We start from the raw sequence: 18039 nt of genomic DNA, 5'->3' as shown, positions 1-18039 counted from the left end.
CATCACTGGCTCCTTCCCCTGTTTTTCTTCTCCAGGCTAAACAAAAAGGATATTTTTCTCCTCGCTAACACTAGGAACGGAGTCAACCTTCATTACGTTCTACCTTTGGAAAACAGACCCGTTTTAAACTTCGGGTAACATGTGGTGACCTACACTTGAATGAACTTGGCGCGCCCTCGGTATCTGCCCTGCGCAGCAGCAGCTGCCTCGGACCTCACAGCGTTTGTTTAAATTCCTTCAGAGATCTCAAGGAGATGTGGAATATGTAATGTTGATCGTTGACATGGAAAGCTCGTGGTTCAATTAAAAAGCGGGGCCCTTGCCCCAAAGACGGTACCTGAAAATAAACACACGGATCTTGGCAATCTGAAAGCCAGAAAGTTTTTGAAGGAAACAGAACCAAAAAATGGGCTCAATTCGTACATTTCATTAGCAGCTACAGTTTGAGGAAACTGTTTATTTGAACAGGTGCTAGTGGATACAAACAATTTCCTAAGTTCCTCCATAAATTGGCCATGTAACTTTTTGGGGAGGGAAGTTAAAAGGAGGCAATACTTTAGAGAGTCTGGAATCCAGAGGTAGCCACGTGCCCCTCAGTGCAGAGCGGTGGGAAACTGGCAGAGGTGGGACATCTCCAAGACAGAGGAGAAAGCTCAAATATGGGACGCGCAATGGGCTATACCTTCTTTGGAGCAGCTTTCAGAGATACTTCAGATGTTTATTATAAAAGCCTGGAGGAAAAGACCAGAGAGGGAAGAAGAGTCACGTCGTCAGCCAGATGCTGCTATTTGTTAGAGAAGACCTGAGGACAGACCGGAGGTACCCATGGCCGTGGGCAGACAACTTTGCAGTGCAGGCGTGAGGTAGAGTTTAAAGTCAGGCAGCCAACATGGGAGTCGGGCAAAGAGGAAAAGAAGTCCAGTCAGTGGCGACTGACATGAAACAAAAAGGAGGAGATGACATGGAGACAAAAAGGAGGGATGCAGCAGGAGGATGAACCATCATGGAGAACCAAAGGCTGCACCAGGATTCGCTCTTGTTGTGGAAGATGAGGGAGAGACGTGACACACGTCTCATCTGGGCCGCTCTTCTGATAGCCAGAACCCTGCTTGGCCAGCACCGAGACAGCCTATGCAACAGCCCACTGACCAAACTGGGCCGCAATGGTTAAAACAATTACTGTACAAACACACCGGAGGAGTCTTGCACCAATCCACCCAGTGACAATGCCACATCCCAGGCCTCCTGCTTCCTTCCCACTCCAGCAAGTGGGGAATCCCAGGGAACGCTGGGATTTTAGGATGCAGTGCAAGGGAGCAGCTTGGCTTACCTGAACGGGATCCTGCAAATCTGTGGTGAGGGAATGTCCTGTCCGTAACACCACCAGGCATTACGCAATGCTGCGCACAAGAAAGTAGCAGTGTGTGAAGTCTACTGTGTGAAAAAAATATAAAAAAAAGAGCAACCCGGCCATTTAGATGTTGAACATCTTAATAAATTACTAGAAAAGCTTTATAAACAAAAAAGCTTTTAAGAAAAGCTGAAGCTGAAGAAAACAAAACCACAACATCACATAAATCAGCAGTTATTACTCTTGGGTTTAAAACAGTTAGCATTCCAACTTCATAAAATACATTGAAGCATCTTCTTCACACAGAGCAGGGTTCACACCTGCCCCGTGGGCCCGAGAAGCAGCGCCGCTGCCCTCTCCAGAAGCACACGCAGGGACTGCGGCACGCACGGCATCATCACCAAACGCATCCGAATTAGTCTCCTTTGACGAATTCAGAAACACGGTCATCTCGGAGTTCAAGCCATTTGTATTCCCAGGCTCATCCTGAGTGTCTGGTAAGAAGGAGGTGTCCTCCGCTAACCCAGCTCCTGGACGGGCCTGAAAAGGTGTTTTAGATGTTGGTGGAACACTGGCAACGCTTTCGTCCCCCGACACAGCACCCGCGGCTGAGCGGGGAGAGCCGGCAGCAGCCTGGAACTCCGCTCGGCAGTTCACAGCGCAGTCGTCTCTCCACCTCTTAATCGCTTCCCGCTGCTCCCCGGGGGTCAGTCTGTCAAGGTGCTTGGCTCTCAACACCGGAGACGGACACAATGTTCCTTGGAGAACTCTCAGCAAATATCTACAAAATAAACACAGGTTCAAAATAAGCTGTTTAGAAGCAGACTCAAAACTGTTTCCAGCCACGTTGAAGGGAACCAAACACCATTCGAGTAACCCTGCGGCTGCAGCAGCCTCCGGAACAGGTTTTGCAGGTGCCGTTTCGTGTAAGACCAGCAACTGCACCAGAACGTGTTTTAAAGCTGGCATTTTCAAAGACAGACGCTGATCTCAGGTGCTTCCGTGTTTCTGTCCTGGGCACGGTTCTCCTACAGCCTGGTTCCTGCAGCAAAGCACACTCCCAACTTGAGCGAAGGGCTGTGGGGTCCCAACTGCACCGAAAGCGGAGCTTTCTGCGTAGGTTGCCAGGCCCCAGGACAAAGGCATCCAAATCAGGAGCCCCCGTGACTCTAGTCAGCGTGCTTCCGCTCCACAAAGCAGCCCGTTCGTGCATTCTGCGTCCTGAATATTCTGAGATATTCGTGACATCAATTTCAAGCAGAAATTGGTTTCACAAATAAACACAGACTAAGCACAGTACTTCTACGTATAGTGCGTGGTCAACTTTGATCACTAATTTAACCGATTTGTATATAAATTATAACCTCTGTGGTTACAGAGATTACTCTTTTATCCCTCCAAAGACAATATTTAATGTAACATAAATAATTTAATATAATAAAAATCATAAAAGATTTTTTTTGTTTACTGGACTTGTGAGAACATGTCACTAAAGAGGTGTCCCCACATGCCTTGGTCTGGCAGCTAAGAAATCTTCTCTACCCTGGGGGTGGGAGGGGAAAGAAGACCTCTAGCCAGAGAGATTTACAGCATCACTGGCGCAAAGAAAACTAATTTTGTTAAGAACAACAAGAACAATCTGCAATTATAAACCAGAAGCGCACCTGGGTAGCAGAGCAACGCACGTAGTCAGGAGGCAAACCAAGTAAAATATCGGATCCATCATGTGCTTTTCCATGATCCAGTAAGGATTTGATGACGGGTTGCGGGTTTTGCAGGTTGCCCCAAAAGCCAGAGAGAAGACAAAGTACAACAGGATGCTGCCAGCTATAACTGCTGCGTGTATCCAAGTCTGCAATTCAGAAAGGGAAAGAAATCCAATTCCAGCTGCGAGCAGGAAGACCAGGAAGACCCGTAACACCCGTCTGCGTGCACACGCGCGTGCACGACCACGCACACTCCTCCTCCAAGGACAGCTGCTAAATGTAACAGAGCATAGATCTGTTCAGATAATATTCCAAATTTTATACAAAGCATTCCAGGAAGAATGGAGCCTTCTTCCTATGGCTCATTAGGTAACCCAGCCATTTAATGTTTTTTATTCAACTAAACGCTACATTCTATGAAATCTTTTTATTCCTTTGTGAAAGACATTTTTTTGTGCCATTTGCCTCAGATGACCACCTCATCCCCTGGCAGCAAAAAAGCCTTCTCAAGCAAGAAGGAGGCGAGATCTTCACATGGGACCACCCTTATTTACGTACCTTGCTTGAGACACTGATTAACTGTTTTACATTGGAGTTTTCTGTAATTTTATACCTAAATGGCTATAATAGTTGCTACAGAAACAGCTCTATCATTGGTCTGACAGCTTACATTCAAAAATGCCAAATAAAACCCATTTAAGCCATGTTTTACTACATGTTTTACTAGCGTGGATACACTCATGCTACCCATAAATTCTCAATAAAGACATTTTTATCACTGCTGCCAAGCTCCCAAAAGAACAATGAAAAGATTGAATCACAACTTGAAATTTCATCTGTTACGAAACAATCCTAAAAAATATTTTTCAAAAAAAAGAGTAAAAAAAAACAAACATCAATCTGTGTCCTTCTACTGTAAATATTACTGTATTTTCTTTAATATTATGCAAAATAGCCAAGTGTTACCCTTGTAAGGGCTGTAAATTTATCCAAGCTAATGCAGATACTTTAGCTTGCACAGACTTAATTGGAAACGGGAACAGCATTCCTGTAGCATATCGGTTCTCTAGTTCTGGCATCAAAATACACCTCGGAATCATTTCTCCTGGCCACAGAGCAGATCATTAGTTCAAAAATCATTCAAAATCATTCAAGCATTCAAAAATCAACAGTTCGTGTGGTTGTCATCGAGATGCAGGCTCTGGGAACTGATGAAGGGTCAGTAGGTCACTTTGGTTTTGTTTTACCATTTGCAAAACTAAACTGGCATCCCATAAACCACCGTACCCTAAAGAGGCAGGATCCTTTCACTACTGACAAATAATTCCGAGGCCAAATTTTGTTACTTTTAGTCATTCAAGTCATTCTATTGGCCCTCAATGACAGGTGCACTAGGAGACCTCATATAAGCAAAATATTTAGGTTTTGGCTCCTCTATACTTACGCTGTTTTGTATACGAAGCTCGCTCTTCCCTTTCATTTTAAGGAAAGCAGTCTGCACAAACACTGCTAGGAACGTACTCTTCTGGAAACAAAGTACTCACCACAGACTTGCACTCGATGAGAAGGTGGAACAGTATGATGAAGAGCGCTGCTGTGTTTATAGGGTTTCCGAAAGAAAAAATGTCTATGTCTGAGCCATAGTAGGTCTGTAAAGAAAGACAGAGATCAGCGTTATATACTCTTTACGTATAGCCCTAATACACAGAGTGGCATCAATAGTTTCGATACCATACACGTTCGCATGCACACAGTTCAGCTCAGCTCCAGCGATGATCCCGTTAGTACACATTTATATACAAGGAAGTAAAATCAAACACTTCATTTCATTCTCTAATTTGCCTGGGTTTTTAGTACATCAAAATGTACGGAAGTATTTCATATCCAGCACTTACGAAGTAAGGCACGAAAAAGCAAACGAGACTTTGGTAAAAAGCATCCAGCAAGGTTATCCAGAAAGCTGAAGGCAAGTAAGCCTGTAAGGAAAAAAAAAAAGATAATGTCATTGAAACAAATTGAACAAATTGCTGCATCTTTAATTAGCATTAATTTGGATTTGGGGAAAGATTATCTGCAGAAGTAATTCCAGCTAGTTTCCCAATGAAGAGGCATCTTTTGTGTGATGACAGTAAGAATGAAGAGCTCACTCCACACCCGTAGCCAACTGTTGGTATTTAAACCAGCAGCCAGATCTGGGAACGCTGATACTACAGCGTTTCTGCCGGGACACACCTGCCAGAGCCGACCCTGAGCACTAAGGCAGGGAGAAGGCTGGGGGACAGTGAACTGCCACCGCTGAATGCCAAGTCCCACTTTCTTCTATCTCCACCCCCTTTCTTTATGGTACACGTGCTTCCGCCTCGTAATTGCGCTGGCTGATTGCTGCCTGCAGACCCGACTCCTCTGTGAGCTCCCTTAACTCACTCGAATGTAAGAAATCTATTTCTCCTGGAATGACACGTGGCTGTTTCAGTGAGTTAAATCAGCTCCTGGAAGGATCTGATGGGACAGCCAAGCTGGCGTGAGGAAGGCAGTTTAATTCTGTGGGTGAAAACAGGGGATGGGAAGAAAAGAAGGGAGAAGAGGAGCAGGAATGAACCTTCCTCACTCAGCGGCAGCAAAGCGCCACGAGAGCTCAGCCGCTTAGGAAAGCGTGGCTGCCTGTGCCCTGGCTCAGATACATCCCATTCCATCGGGCACTAAACTGAGAGACACCCGTGAGCAGTCCGGTCACCCAGGACTTCCTCTGCTATTAGTGGAGGTAGATGGCTTTCTCCAAAAAGCCATTCGGCCGTTTCAAGAACTGAACTGCTCTCCGGAGAGGGTGTGGGAAACCTATCTTATTTGCCTGTCAGGGAAGGGCTTTAAATTACTGAAGATGAACCCAAGTTACTGCCCATTGCTACAGCTGGTACAGAGCTGTGCGATGCATGAATTCTCATCATGTTGCCTCAGAACCTTCACCTCAGCTCAGGTGACCGTACGTGTCCTGGAGATCAAAACAAAAAGCCAAATCCTGAGGCTTTGTCATGTGTACTTAATCAAAACTCCCTGTGACTGGCAAAGCACAGACCTGCTCCTGCCAGTCAGCAGAGGTTTGGACCGGTACCAAAAGAATACTTAGTTTTGCAAAAATATCATAAACCAAGAAACATAAAATATTTAAGAGTATGTAAAAAAGAAATGTAAAAGTCTGCAAACAAACCAAACGAACTGTCCCCTCGCTGTATACCCTTCCTTCCCTTCTAACGCAGACCTAGACTTCTGCCAGGTTGTGCAGATGAGACTGCACAATGAACACACAACATGTCATAGCTTGGTTTTTTTACTAGTATTTGATAGACTAGACTAGACTACACTAGACTAGAATAGAAGAGAACATTTCAGTCGGAAGGGACCTACAACAATCATCTAGTCCAACTGTGACCACTTCAGGGCTGACCAAGTTAAAGCGTGTTATTAAGGACATTGTCCAAATGCCTCTTGAACATTGACAGGCTTGGGGCATCGACCACCTCTCTAGGGAGCCTCTTCCAGTGCTGGACCACCCTCTTGGTTAAAGAAATGCTTCCTAATGTCCAGTCTGTTACTGAAAGGATAATGATCATAGACAAAATGGTGAGTTTTACGTGACTCATATGCTCAACGTTTCCTCCCTCTGGGCTACTAGTATCTGTACTGTCTCAGGCTCAGTATGGCACTGCCTTCAATTGTTATAATAAAAATATTATTTTAATTAAGTGTTAAATTAAAAAAAAAGATAAAAGTTAAAATTATGCTAGAATTCATGCTAGGCAAAGCAGAAACCAGGAAAAAGCTTGCTGATTTATATAATTTTGGTTTAGAAACTACCCCCTGCTCCCTGCGGTTTTCTTTGTTAAATGTTTGGATGGAATTTACTTATAGAGCAGATATGATGTATAATGTGTTCAGATGGGAGAAAAGTGCCACTGGCAAATTCCAGAACATACCCATATGGGGAAAGAACTCTGAATGACGGAACTTTCTTGGGGATTATTTGAACCGAATCTGCTCTGGTTCTTATCCATTCCTCATTATTTTGGCAGATGAGACCCTTATATGACAGTGAAAAAATAGTATCTAGTGCCCTTATCTTTAAAAGTAAGCCCAGATGCTCAAAAGAAACCAATTTTGAGGAAGCAGGTTGACAGCTGGGGCAGTGAATGAGGTGAACGTGCTGGTAACAATATTTATCAGTACACTGCTTCAACTGAAGTCCTTAATTTCTCTTATCATCCAAATGTCCAATAAAATTGGGTGTACGGCTGAGAAGAGCCTATAAAAAACTTCTGAGAAAAAACAGCTTTTATTTGTGCACATATTGCACAGGCCTAGATGTTTTTCTAATAGAGAAAGTGGTTTTAAACTTCATGTTTGCCTGAAGTGAACCATGAAGGAGGGAAAGGCAGAAATGGCTCAAACGCTGACCATTTCAATTTGCTTCAGGCCAACCATTCTTCAACCTACCACAGATTTCTGGCTCATCATGTAGAGCTGTGGGAGCTGCAAGAGTATCTCCGCAGACACATCTTTGTCCAAGACACCATAAATGATGGGTGGCACCGACGTAAAAAGGAGATTGAAAAGAATCAAAATCCAGTAGTCAGTCATGGATGTGCCCGAAAACCCACAGAAGAACTGGTACCAGAACAGGAGATTCACATAGGCCTGAAAAGTCAAAGATGACACGGTAAAACGTGACCTCTTGACAAGTGTTTTAAAAGCCAGCAGGAAAATGGGTGGATCTAAGGTCTGGTTACAGTAATCTGTGGAAAATTAAGTATAAATGATGTGGAATTCATGCCAATCCCACGCTTTGGAATTACATTTGACTAGCACACAGCTTTACATTTCAAAACTGGACATGACTTTTTTTAAATAGTCATGCTGCCACCACATCAGTGATGCTCGTTACCCACTGTTTAATCAAATCAGACAATGGCTTTGAGTGGGAAATTCAGTCCAAGGAATAAGAGTCTCTGGTCTCTGCAGACATAAGTGGGAAACTAAATTGTTTGACATATGCTTTTCGTGTCTTTTTGAACACATTCACAATAGAAACTTAAAAAGAATATAAAGCCCCACTAAACCCTTCAGCGTTCCCAAACAGGCAGACCGTGATTTCTCTGAACGAGACAGCTACATACCACGTTCTTGTAGAAGAAGTAAAGCACCATGTTGGTAAGTCTGGTGTAACACCAGTGACCATGGACAAGCAGCAGCTTCCTGAGGTGTCGGAACTGAGAGATTGCAAAGTCACTTGCCATCACAGCCTGCAACGCACATGAGGGAAAGGGTATAAGATAAGCTTCAGATACTGCCAAGTCAGCAACTTGCCTACTGTTGGAAATTCTTATTTTATGATTTTTTATACATAGTGCTTACGGTCTTATCCTCACTCAGCTCTGAGTCCCCCCACACCACGTTTTACACTAACACACACGGCTCAGCCCAGCCCAGCATAGGCAGGAACACGTCTGTCTTTATTATCACCCCACAATTGCACAGAAATCACTGATGCCTCGGCTGCTTGTTTCCTGGCAGGACAGGAGTAACAGGGAGTTGGATGACAGGCAGCAAGCTCTGCTGTTTGGAACCTGAACCCCTGCAGCATTCAGCTTCCGAGCGCTCCTGGAAGAGCGCTGAGGGCTGGGTGTGAGCTCGGGCTGCCAACTCTCGCCCGTGTAGGGTAACGGACCGTGGAGCCAGTGGGCCTCCAGGGTAAACTCTGAACTGACTTAAAATGGAATCTGATGTCATTTCCAGCTGTCTCTGTATACGCTACCTGCATGCCTTCTTGGCCTGATATCCCCACACCAGTATCAGCCACCTGGATCATACTGACGTCATTGGCACCATCCCCTACAGAGAAAAGGAAAGAGGGAAAACAAAAACTAACTTCCCTTATTTGGAATGCAATCTGGGGACAGCTTTGCTGACTACCACATCGCCATGGAGGTGGCCGGAAAAGACAAATGTACAAGAACACCAGACGCTTCAGAGAAAAACATCTTTATGGCCAGTGCAGCCTATGGAAAACCTACGGAAAGCAGGATGAGGAAGCAGAAGGCCTGACTCAACTGAGCTACATTCTCCAAATGGACATTAGCTGCTCTTTTTGTCAGAGTTTAGCTGGTATGCTGGAACAGAAAAAACCCTCCCTATTTTGGGGGGTTGTGGAGAATGACAAGGAAAAGCCCCTTACTTGCTCCTTTGGATGTGTTACTTAACACTGTGCACGGCTGCTGCTTTGCTTCAGATTACCATGAGTAAGTATACGGACAAAATTTGCTAGTTCAGAAGACTAACATCATCTTATGGCAGAGACAGCTACGATTCAAAGGCTTATCTTCCTTGTGAAGGAAATTTTGTGACAGACATTCACAAAAACATAGGAGAGAAGAAACTGGCTTCTACTTCTTTGCAGAGAAGAGAAGGTGACCACAGGACTCACCTACAGCCAACGTCATTGCCTTTAGTTTGCTTCGCACCAGCCTGACCAGGACACTCTTCTGCAGTGGCGTGGCTTGGCAGCAGATGACAGCCCGACATTTTTCTGTGAGTTCCAAGAACATATTCTGTAGGCTGTCATGAAGGACATGCTCTAAAGTCCTTCCATCAATAACCAGGCCTGCACTGAACCCTGGAGCTTGGGTGGAGAGACTTGCAGAGACATTCCCTAGTTTCTGACTGGGCTTTTTTTCTGCAGAAGTATTCTTCTGGATGCCCTCTAAAATTTTGCTCATCACCAAGGCGCAGGCATCCTAATTAAAGACAAGAGAAAGGCAACTTATTAAATACTGTTTGTGTTCTGGCTTCCATTTCAACTTATAAAATACATATGGAGAAAAGGTCAAATGCTGCCCTTGTGTAGCGTTTCACTTGAATCCAGAAAGGCTCAGACATGAGGCTGAATAACACTTTAAAAATCACAAAAGATGCAGTCTGTTGTTAATAAAAGGGCCTGTGATTTAACATTGCTTAAGTAGATCGGCTTGGGTATTGTACTAGGAGAAGGGAAAAAAACTGAAGCAAATCAGAAAATGTTCACAGACAAGCAGAAAGAAACAACCATCAAGGATTCCGTAATATACATACAGCTTTGACAGAAGACTCCTGCTCTCTGCCTTTTTTTTTGTCTGGCATGAAAAGCCAACAGTGCATTTCCAATCAGATTATAAGTGAGCTGCAATGAATTACTGAAGAACTGGCCTTGTGGAATTTTTTACCTTGTCAGAGTCAATATAAGACGCCCAAAAGACTCCTGATATCAATGTATGTAATGCACGCCATGTAGAAGAAAATACATTTTATTAAATATTCTCATTATTTTACTTTGAAATGCAACAGTATGAAATCCTGACTATTTTTTACTTCGAAGCCCTGTTAGAGGGAGGATGAGCACTTCTGCAAAAGGGGCTCAGTTCTCACTGTTAATTAAGACACTCATTCCCCAGTAAGAAAAAAGGAAGAAAAAAGTGTTAGTGAAAAATCAAACCCCAAGCTTTCCTCAGACACAACTAGACTAGAAATCCTTTCTTTTTCACTCTATTTTCCTCACAGTTACCACCTGCCACACAATCTTTGACGGCAGATATAAACTGGATTTCTAAAGTAACATATAAGCAGAGAAGACAAAGAGAAATGAAGAGTCTTAGAAAAACCCTCCAGTCCTTTAGAGAAGTCTTAGATTTCATGTCTCTGCTCGGAGGAAAGACATTTCATATGTCAGCTTTACCAGTTACAGTAAGTTACATCTTACGAAACCCAAAATTGATAAAAATCAAAGATTTGGGAAACAGCTGGTTATAAGCATCCGCAAGAGGACACAATGAAGAAGTAGGATTAAGCTTGTCACCCAAACCAGCAGCGTTTTTAACCTCTCTTTTTCACATGATTCAGTTACTGGGTGGTGGGGAGAAGGTGGCTTTTTCTCTGATAAAACTGTTGGCAGATCAGTTTTCTTGAATAGCGTGTGATGTACTTCAATGAGACAATTCTTTGCACATTTATGCAAGACAAGCAGGGCTGAGGGAATATATTACATAAAGCAGCACAAAACTTAATTCAATAGAATTTGCATGACAATAATTCTTAAATTGCTAATATGCTTTAACTCACAGCCGTTTGAAATCTCTAATAAGATGTGAAGCATGTCAACTCTCTAACCTACCACAAAGAGAAATTAAGCAGTCTATTCAATTAAAATAATTAATCATCATTTAGGGGCAGTATATAAAGAAACAGATGTTACATACATACAAAGGATTTCATATTTTACCCGCAAGGAAGCAAACTGTCAGTTTTCCAGTACTTTCATCTTCCAAGAAATTATGCTGCCTTTGGTCAGTTGGGAAAGCAGAGAACATTTTAGGGTTTTATTGTGCCGCCCTGTGATATAGCCTGGCTCAATTATTCAGCAGAGGAAAAAAAATAAATAATTAAAGAAAAGTGTAATTTTCCACTCACCCTACTCTGTGATTTCAGAGTGAAGATTCTGTCATCTGGTTCCAGCAGTTTACAGGCATAGGCGATGTTGACAGCTGTCTCTCTCTTGTCACCTGTCAGCATCCATATTTTTATCCCCGCTTTCCGTAATGCCTGTATTGTGTCTGGAACACCCTCCTGCAGGCGATCTTCAATGCCAGTGGCACCTTAATTTAGATAAGCAGGAGGATCAGTGCTGCTCTATTTCCAAAACCAAAATGCTGCAAGAGTTACAGGACAAGATGGTCCTCTGTGTGTACCCACATCCCAAAACGGACACCCTACTGGGACATGCTTGGGAATGCCTCCCTTCCACATCTTTCTGTCCCAGAGCCCACCACATGTGAGATGGATGACACACACCCTCGGTTACAGCCTCAGGGGCCTCCAACTCTTCATAAGACTCTTTTAAACCAACTTTTCACATTCTTATGGTTGTTTCATCCTGTAGTGGCTCTGGGGGACAGACTCCCAGGCTTCTCATGACAAATACACTCCATTATTCCCTCTCCCTCCTACCTCGGACTACCCCAAACTTTCTTTAACATATCACCTCAATCTTTCCTACCTCAAGGCTCACTGCTCTAGGACAAGAGGAAATGGCATAAAGTTGCACCAGGGGAGGTTTAGATTAGATATTAGGAAAAATTTCTACACTGAAAGGGTTATTAAGCATTGGAATAGGCTGCCCAGGGAAGTGGTGGAATCACCATCTCTGGAGGTATTTAAAAGACAGGCAGACGTGGTGCTTAGCAATATGGTTTAGTGATGGTTTGTTGTCAGTGTCAGGTTGATGGTTGGAGTCAATGATCTGAAAGGTCCCTTCCAACCCAGGCAATTGTATGATTCTATAATTCTCTTCCTTATTCTCAACTCCGCTCTAGGCTGAACTCTATAACTCTTGTCCCAAGCCTTCACCTTTTCCACACCAAAGTCCCCTCTTCTTATACTTTTGCACACTGCTGCAAAGACCTGCCATTCACCATCAGCTTTCCCAACTGCTCACGGCTGCAGTACCTCCTGCTCCAGGTCCTTTCAATCCACAGCACTAAACTCTGTGTTTTGCTCTCCCTCCTGCCCACACTGCCTACCTTGACATTCTCCCCCTCGGGGAGGAAACCCCTGCTCTAACACAGTGGCTACAGAAAGACTTTCAACAAAAAAATACAGAGACTTTAGCAGAGATATCCTCTTTTCCGGTGTGCGCAGCAGGCAGACCTGTGTCCCTAAAACCAGCTTACAAGATCATCTGCTCTGGTAAGAATGAGGTAACACAACATGAGCATAAAGCAGAACCATCTCTGAAGAGCTGCAGTGCCAGTGTTTTACTACGGTACAGGCCATTTTCACGGCTTTTTCACAATACAAATGGTACTAAATCATAACCAGGAGACGTGGTTTGGCTTGTGGGATTCTGAGGCTAAGAGAGTTTCTCAGAGAGAAACTTCAGCCAGTTGCAGCTAGGTTCAGTCTGAAAGACAAACAATAAAAAAAAAAAAAAAATTTCCAAGCAAAGCTTTCCCTCTTATCGCGTTTCTGGCACGGGACTCCAGACAGCAATTCGTGCATAAAGCGCTGACTGTCACGTGGGGATGGGTAAGAGCCAAAACATCAGGCAAGTTTCTGACGCTGCAGCGATTTCTTCAGTCAGTAGCTGCCAACAGGGCACAGAGCTCACGGTCCCTGGTCACCGGGAAGATGAAAACCTCCAGGACCTTGCTCTGCACTCTGCCTACATTTTGATGCAAGTCAGCAAAAGAGGCAGGAAGGAAGATGCTTGCTCTATCTGATGCAAGCTTCTTTGAGAGACGCTGCCAGGCACCGAGGGAGGGCAGAAAAATGTTGCTTCCACTTGGGCGCTCTATACGCTTAACACTCCCCTTCTGAGATACTTGATTACTTCCTAACGCAACGGAAGCCAGTTTCTATATGTAAACTAAGCATAGATCTGGATCTCAGCCGTGAAGTGCTGCACATTTAGGGCTATTCTTTCCAGAAACAAGATTTCCATTCAAATAAAGGCCTGAGGCTTTATATACAGCCATACAGGTTTCACACTTGCCTACGCAGTGGACTACAAGCCACTGCTGTCCTCCACGAATCTGGCAATACTGAGATGATTTGACTTTTTGCTTCTTGTTCTTTGAGGAAAAAGTCTTCATTTCTCAGTCCTAAGAGGACAGTCAGAGTTAGGGCTGCAGCTACACCAGGTAATGCTTATTTAGAAAGCAGAGGAAGGCTCAGAGAAGCAGAGTGAGAAGTAGTATGTTCTACTTTGTAATATAAGTAGTTCTACTCTGCAGATCACAATGTACACATGCCCCAGAGAGGGGTAACTAAGCTGGCAGAGGTACTGAAAGCCAGCACCTTGGCAGTATGAAGCCATTTATCCTTCTTATTCTCACTCCTATTTAATGTTAGAGCTAACCCATATTGCTTGCTGTTCCACCACAGACATGAGATGAAAAAATGCCTTGGCCTGCAGGACAGCAGGGCTCCACAGCACCAAGACTTCCTTCTGCTGACTCAAGGATACCTGTATAGCACATCATCCCTTAAAGCTACAGCAGCTGGCAGCACTGCTTGGGCTTCTCTCCAGAAACTGTAGCCAGTAATCCCAGAATTCCTTTTAGTATCACGGTTTATGGCATTTGCCCTGAGCAGATGCGGCACAAAATGAGGGAAGTAACACCTTTCCGCAAAATAAGATCTGTCTCTCTTCAGCTTCTAGCATAAGCTGTCTTTACCACCACAATCAGACCTTTGCACTTTGTTTTCCAAACATTATTTCCTGGGCGGTCCTCCAGAGCTATTATCCCAGGCTGCCTGCAGTTTACCTTTTTACACATCTACACCAAACATTTTTCATTTCGTTTTGGCCTCCCCATTTCCGCGCAGCTGAATGACCATCAGAGGAGCAGCTCCTGCAGGAGCAGGCCTGACTTCTCATCTCCGTGTTACTACAGCAGGACACAGCACAAGCACATCTCCTGTGCCACACATGCAACAGTGATGGAAAACATGCCCAGAAATGGGATCCCTGGGAATGTTCGCCCAGGCAGGCTCTGATTTGTTATTATCACTTCACGTGCTTATTATGATGACACTTAAAAACTCTGGTGAGTACAAAAAAGAAACACAAGGGAAAAAAAAAAAAAGGTCAGTAAAACTTTACCCTTTACAAACAACAGAAGAGCACTACCTGTCTTCAGTGTTTTACAACTAGAGCAAACTTACCAGCAAGATTTATGAAAATTCGGGAGTGACAGTAAATTCTAGGTCTGTAGAAAGCTATGTGCTACACAAACTGCGGTTAGCACAGCTCTCTGCAAGTAAATTCCAATTATGAACATCATAAGCAGTTTCCTGGGAGTTACTGCATTTTCTACCTACCGAGCAAAGTTAGTTCAGTCTCAAGCTTGATGGCAGATTCAAGCAGCAGCTCCTCCCTATTGTCAATACTGGTTTCTGCTAAAAAACGATGATTTAACCACTCTGCATATTCTGCATCACTCATCACCTACAGAGGGAGAGAAAACATACGGCATGTTTCTATACTGTATTTTCAAAGGCGCCTGAAAAGCGTCCTCACAGTTACTTCTGCTGCCCGCGTACCCCACCCAGAAGCACAGCCCCTGGCAGTGCGTTATTTACGTGTCCCAGCATTTCCATGGGTTTAGTACGATGGTCACAGTGTTGGATCACTTTGCCAGGCTTCATAGCCCAGGTCACCCACTGCACCCTGCGGGTTCCTGGAGCTGCCTGACAGATTCCTGTGTAGAGGGAAGGTAGGCAGGCCCATGAGCGGAGCATACTCCCCCTGCTGCTCTTTCATTGTAGCGCTGACACCGCCACGGAACCACTGCACAGCCGAGTACAGCTTGGTGAGTGTCCCGCTACACAACCTGTACTCGCACTTTGCATAAGGCTTTGTAAAGAGGTTTCTTGCCTGTTTCAATCCCTGCGGAATTTCACTTCTGAGCAGCTTTGAATTTAAAATGGAATCTCAAATCTTCACTTAAGTTTTATGTGTGACACTGCAAACTGTTTGTGAAACCCAATAAAACAGGTCTGACTTCATTTGTTTCCTGTGTCTGGAATTCCAATCAGGGAAAGTTGCAGACAAGGAGACTTGCTCAGGACTCTCGAAGAAAAATCAGGCTATTTGACACCTCTGTTTTAGAATTAGGCTATTAAGTTCCTTGGCATCCTAAACTGACAACAGCTATGACAATCTAACAGAAGTCAGGAATTGATGCCGGTCAACTTACAAACTCCTCCAGAAAGAATATATGGATAAACAAAATGTGGCAATGGAAGCACCTGTTTAGAAGCGGTGATGTCTGCTCCACTGGTGATACCACTCAGCCTGGCCACAAACTGTAAACATTCTTAAAAAACACGTATTAAAAGGAATACCTTCTTAGCAATGCACAGAGTGCGCAGTCCTCTTCTGGCATAGTCATCCAAATGCTTCTGAGTTCTCTCTTTAATCTTCTTTTGTTCCATTTCTGAATTATTAGTACCTACACACATAAAGCAAAGAAAGCAAATTAAATGTGCATTCTTAGGCTAAATTTAGTGGAAAATTTTGACAGTCTAAGAACATGTTTTAAAAATACCAAAACATTAACAGGTTTTATTTTAACTACGAATGTATCTTTATGTTTGCACAATGTACCGTGGCTGTATCTACAGTGAGCATACAGTGTGCCAGTCATCACAAGCAATGAGGGGGAACCCATCTGGTACTGAGAGATCTTTGGATCTATCATCTTTGGATGCCACTAGCATATCAAAATGTTTCTCTAAAATAGAATTATTTTCCAAGATGAACTGGGCCACAGACACCTAAGCAGCTGTACTGTCACTGGTCTAATGGGAGGGAGCTAAAAGGGCAGTAAGCAAGCCTTTACAAATAACTTCTTTATATTACTTTCCAAACCATTAAAAAAAATCCTTGGAACATCTTCTGAACGTAAATATATTTAGGTATTTATTTCTAACATACACAGATAATACTTCCTCTTTACTGTCTTCAGTTAAAAACCAATGACTGTTCGCTACAGTGTATGAATAAATCAGTTAGTGCTTAAACTACAGGGTACATCCATCCTGTGGCATATTCAAAAAACGTTCATCCCTGAACAGGCCCACCAGGAGGCACCACACAACTTTACAGATACTATTGTTACACCTAGAAACACAGAAACAGTCAGTAATCGAGGGGAAAAAACCTCAAAAAGCACTGATAGGCAACATCTGCTACCGATACCTCTCTCCAACAGCTCAGAAACACGAACATTGGTAAAGGCTAGAAAGTATCTCATTCTAATAAACACGTCTCATCATGTAGCAGATGCCAATTATTCAAGCAGATGACCTTACTTTATAACGGGAAATACTTCAGTTGGCTCCAAAGGCTCTGCTTAGACACCATTAAATCCTTTGAATAACAGCTGCTTCTCTCTTCTCAGCCATATCCAGGTGACAAGCAACACTACCTTTCTGGGTTCCCTCTAAGGAACTATTCGCAGATAATAGTTCTGCTGGGTCACTTGTCTCTTCTCATCAATCAGGCCACCTGTTCAACTCTACTGGAGAATGACAAAGGTGAGCAAAGAATTACAAGTTCTATAGATACCTTCAGATGCAGTTCTCAACAAATCCATCATGACTGAGTCTGCACCTTTTGTGTACACCACCACTTTACCGGAGACTGGATGCCGAACCACCACTGACATCCTTTTCCGCACCGAATCAAAAGGCAGGATATGCAAAAGCTGAAACGTTAAAGATCCCAGACCTGCAAAGTCCACAGTTACCTGATCTGGAGTCCTAGACTGTAAAATACATTTGTAAGCCCTAGCAGCATGAACCAAGGCAGCTTCATCTGGACTCTCGGCTTCATAACACAGTTTAGACAAGGGAGACAGTTCAACAGAGGAGGCAGCACTGCTGTCTTCACAGCCAGCAGCTACATTCACCATATCTAGCTCTTGAGGCACTTGGGAATTTTCTGGGCTCTCAGCATCGTGAGGCTCAGCAGCCCTTTGAGCAGCTCCATCCAAAGCAGGTGAAGCCAGTTTCATCCTGAAAATAGACAGTTTGCTCACAAAACTGTTGGGGCTTTCAGGTGATGACTCTTTCACACTTGGAGCTGGGGAGGAACTTAGTCTCCGGACTGACAATCTCTGGAACATCTGCCTGATTTCCTCAAGTGATTTAAGAGGCATCCTACCCAGCGAGGAGATTCGCATCTGGGACAGAACAGTTAGAGAAAACATTTATGTTAAATTCTTCATATTTTATTACAAGACAAATTACAAACTATGAATGTTTCTTAACGAATGTAGTATTTTAAAATTTACCAGGAGTTTGATTCCTTGTATTAAAGATAGTCAGTTCAATTAAACATATAACCACGAGCACACCAAACAGCCTCTGTAAGAGCTTTAATATTGCAACCAAAAG

The 18039-nt window shown here is 43.7% G+C and overlaps 1 protein-coding gene across 1 annotated transcript in view; it reads right to left on the bottom strand.

The window, feature by feature from the left end:
* Nucleotides 1-438: 438 nt before the first annotated feature.
* Nucleotides 439-18039, bottom strand: part of ATP10D (ATPase phospholipid transporting 10D (putative)) — a 36426-nt gene continuing 18825 nt past the window's right edge. The window contains exons 11-22 of the mRNA XM_074154840.1: nucleotides 17210-17825; nucleotides 15985-16091; nucleotides 14959-15085; nucleotides 11548-11732; nucleotides 9533-9842; nucleotides 8864-8940; nucleotides 8226-8351; nucleotides 7546-7746; nucleotides 4953-5033; nucleotides 4602-4706; nucleotides 3016-3203; nucleotides 439-2132 (exon numbers count right to left, since the gene is read on the bottom strand). Coding sequence (XP_074010941.1) covers nucleotides 1610-2132; nucleotides 3016-3203; nucleotides 4602-4706; nucleotides 4953-5033; nucleotides 7546-7746; nucleotides 8226-8351; nucleotides 8864-8940; nucleotides 9533-9842; nucleotides 11548-11732; nucleotides 14959-15085; nucleotides 15985-16091; nucleotides 17210-17825 — 2646 coding nt within the window. The 3' untranslated portion in view covers nucleotides 439-1609. The remainder of the gene's footprint in view (nucleotides 2133-3015; nucleotides 3204-4601; nucleotides 4707-4952; nucleotides 5034-7545; nucleotides 7747-8225; nucleotides 8352-8863; nucleotides 8941-9532; nucleotides 9843-11547; nucleotides 11733-14958; nucleotides 15086-15984; nucleotides 16092-17209; nucleotides 17826-18039) is intronic.

The sequence above is a fragment of the Numenius arquata genome, chromosome 10 (genome assembly GCF_964106895.1).
Source record: "Numenius arquata chromosome 10, bNumArq3.hap1.1, whole genome shotgun sequence".
Lineage (NCBI taxonomy): Eukaryota > Metazoa > Chordata > Aves > Charadriiformes > Scolopacidae > Numenius > Numenius arquata.
This window is presented reverse-complemented; position numbering and strand designations above follow the sequence as displayed.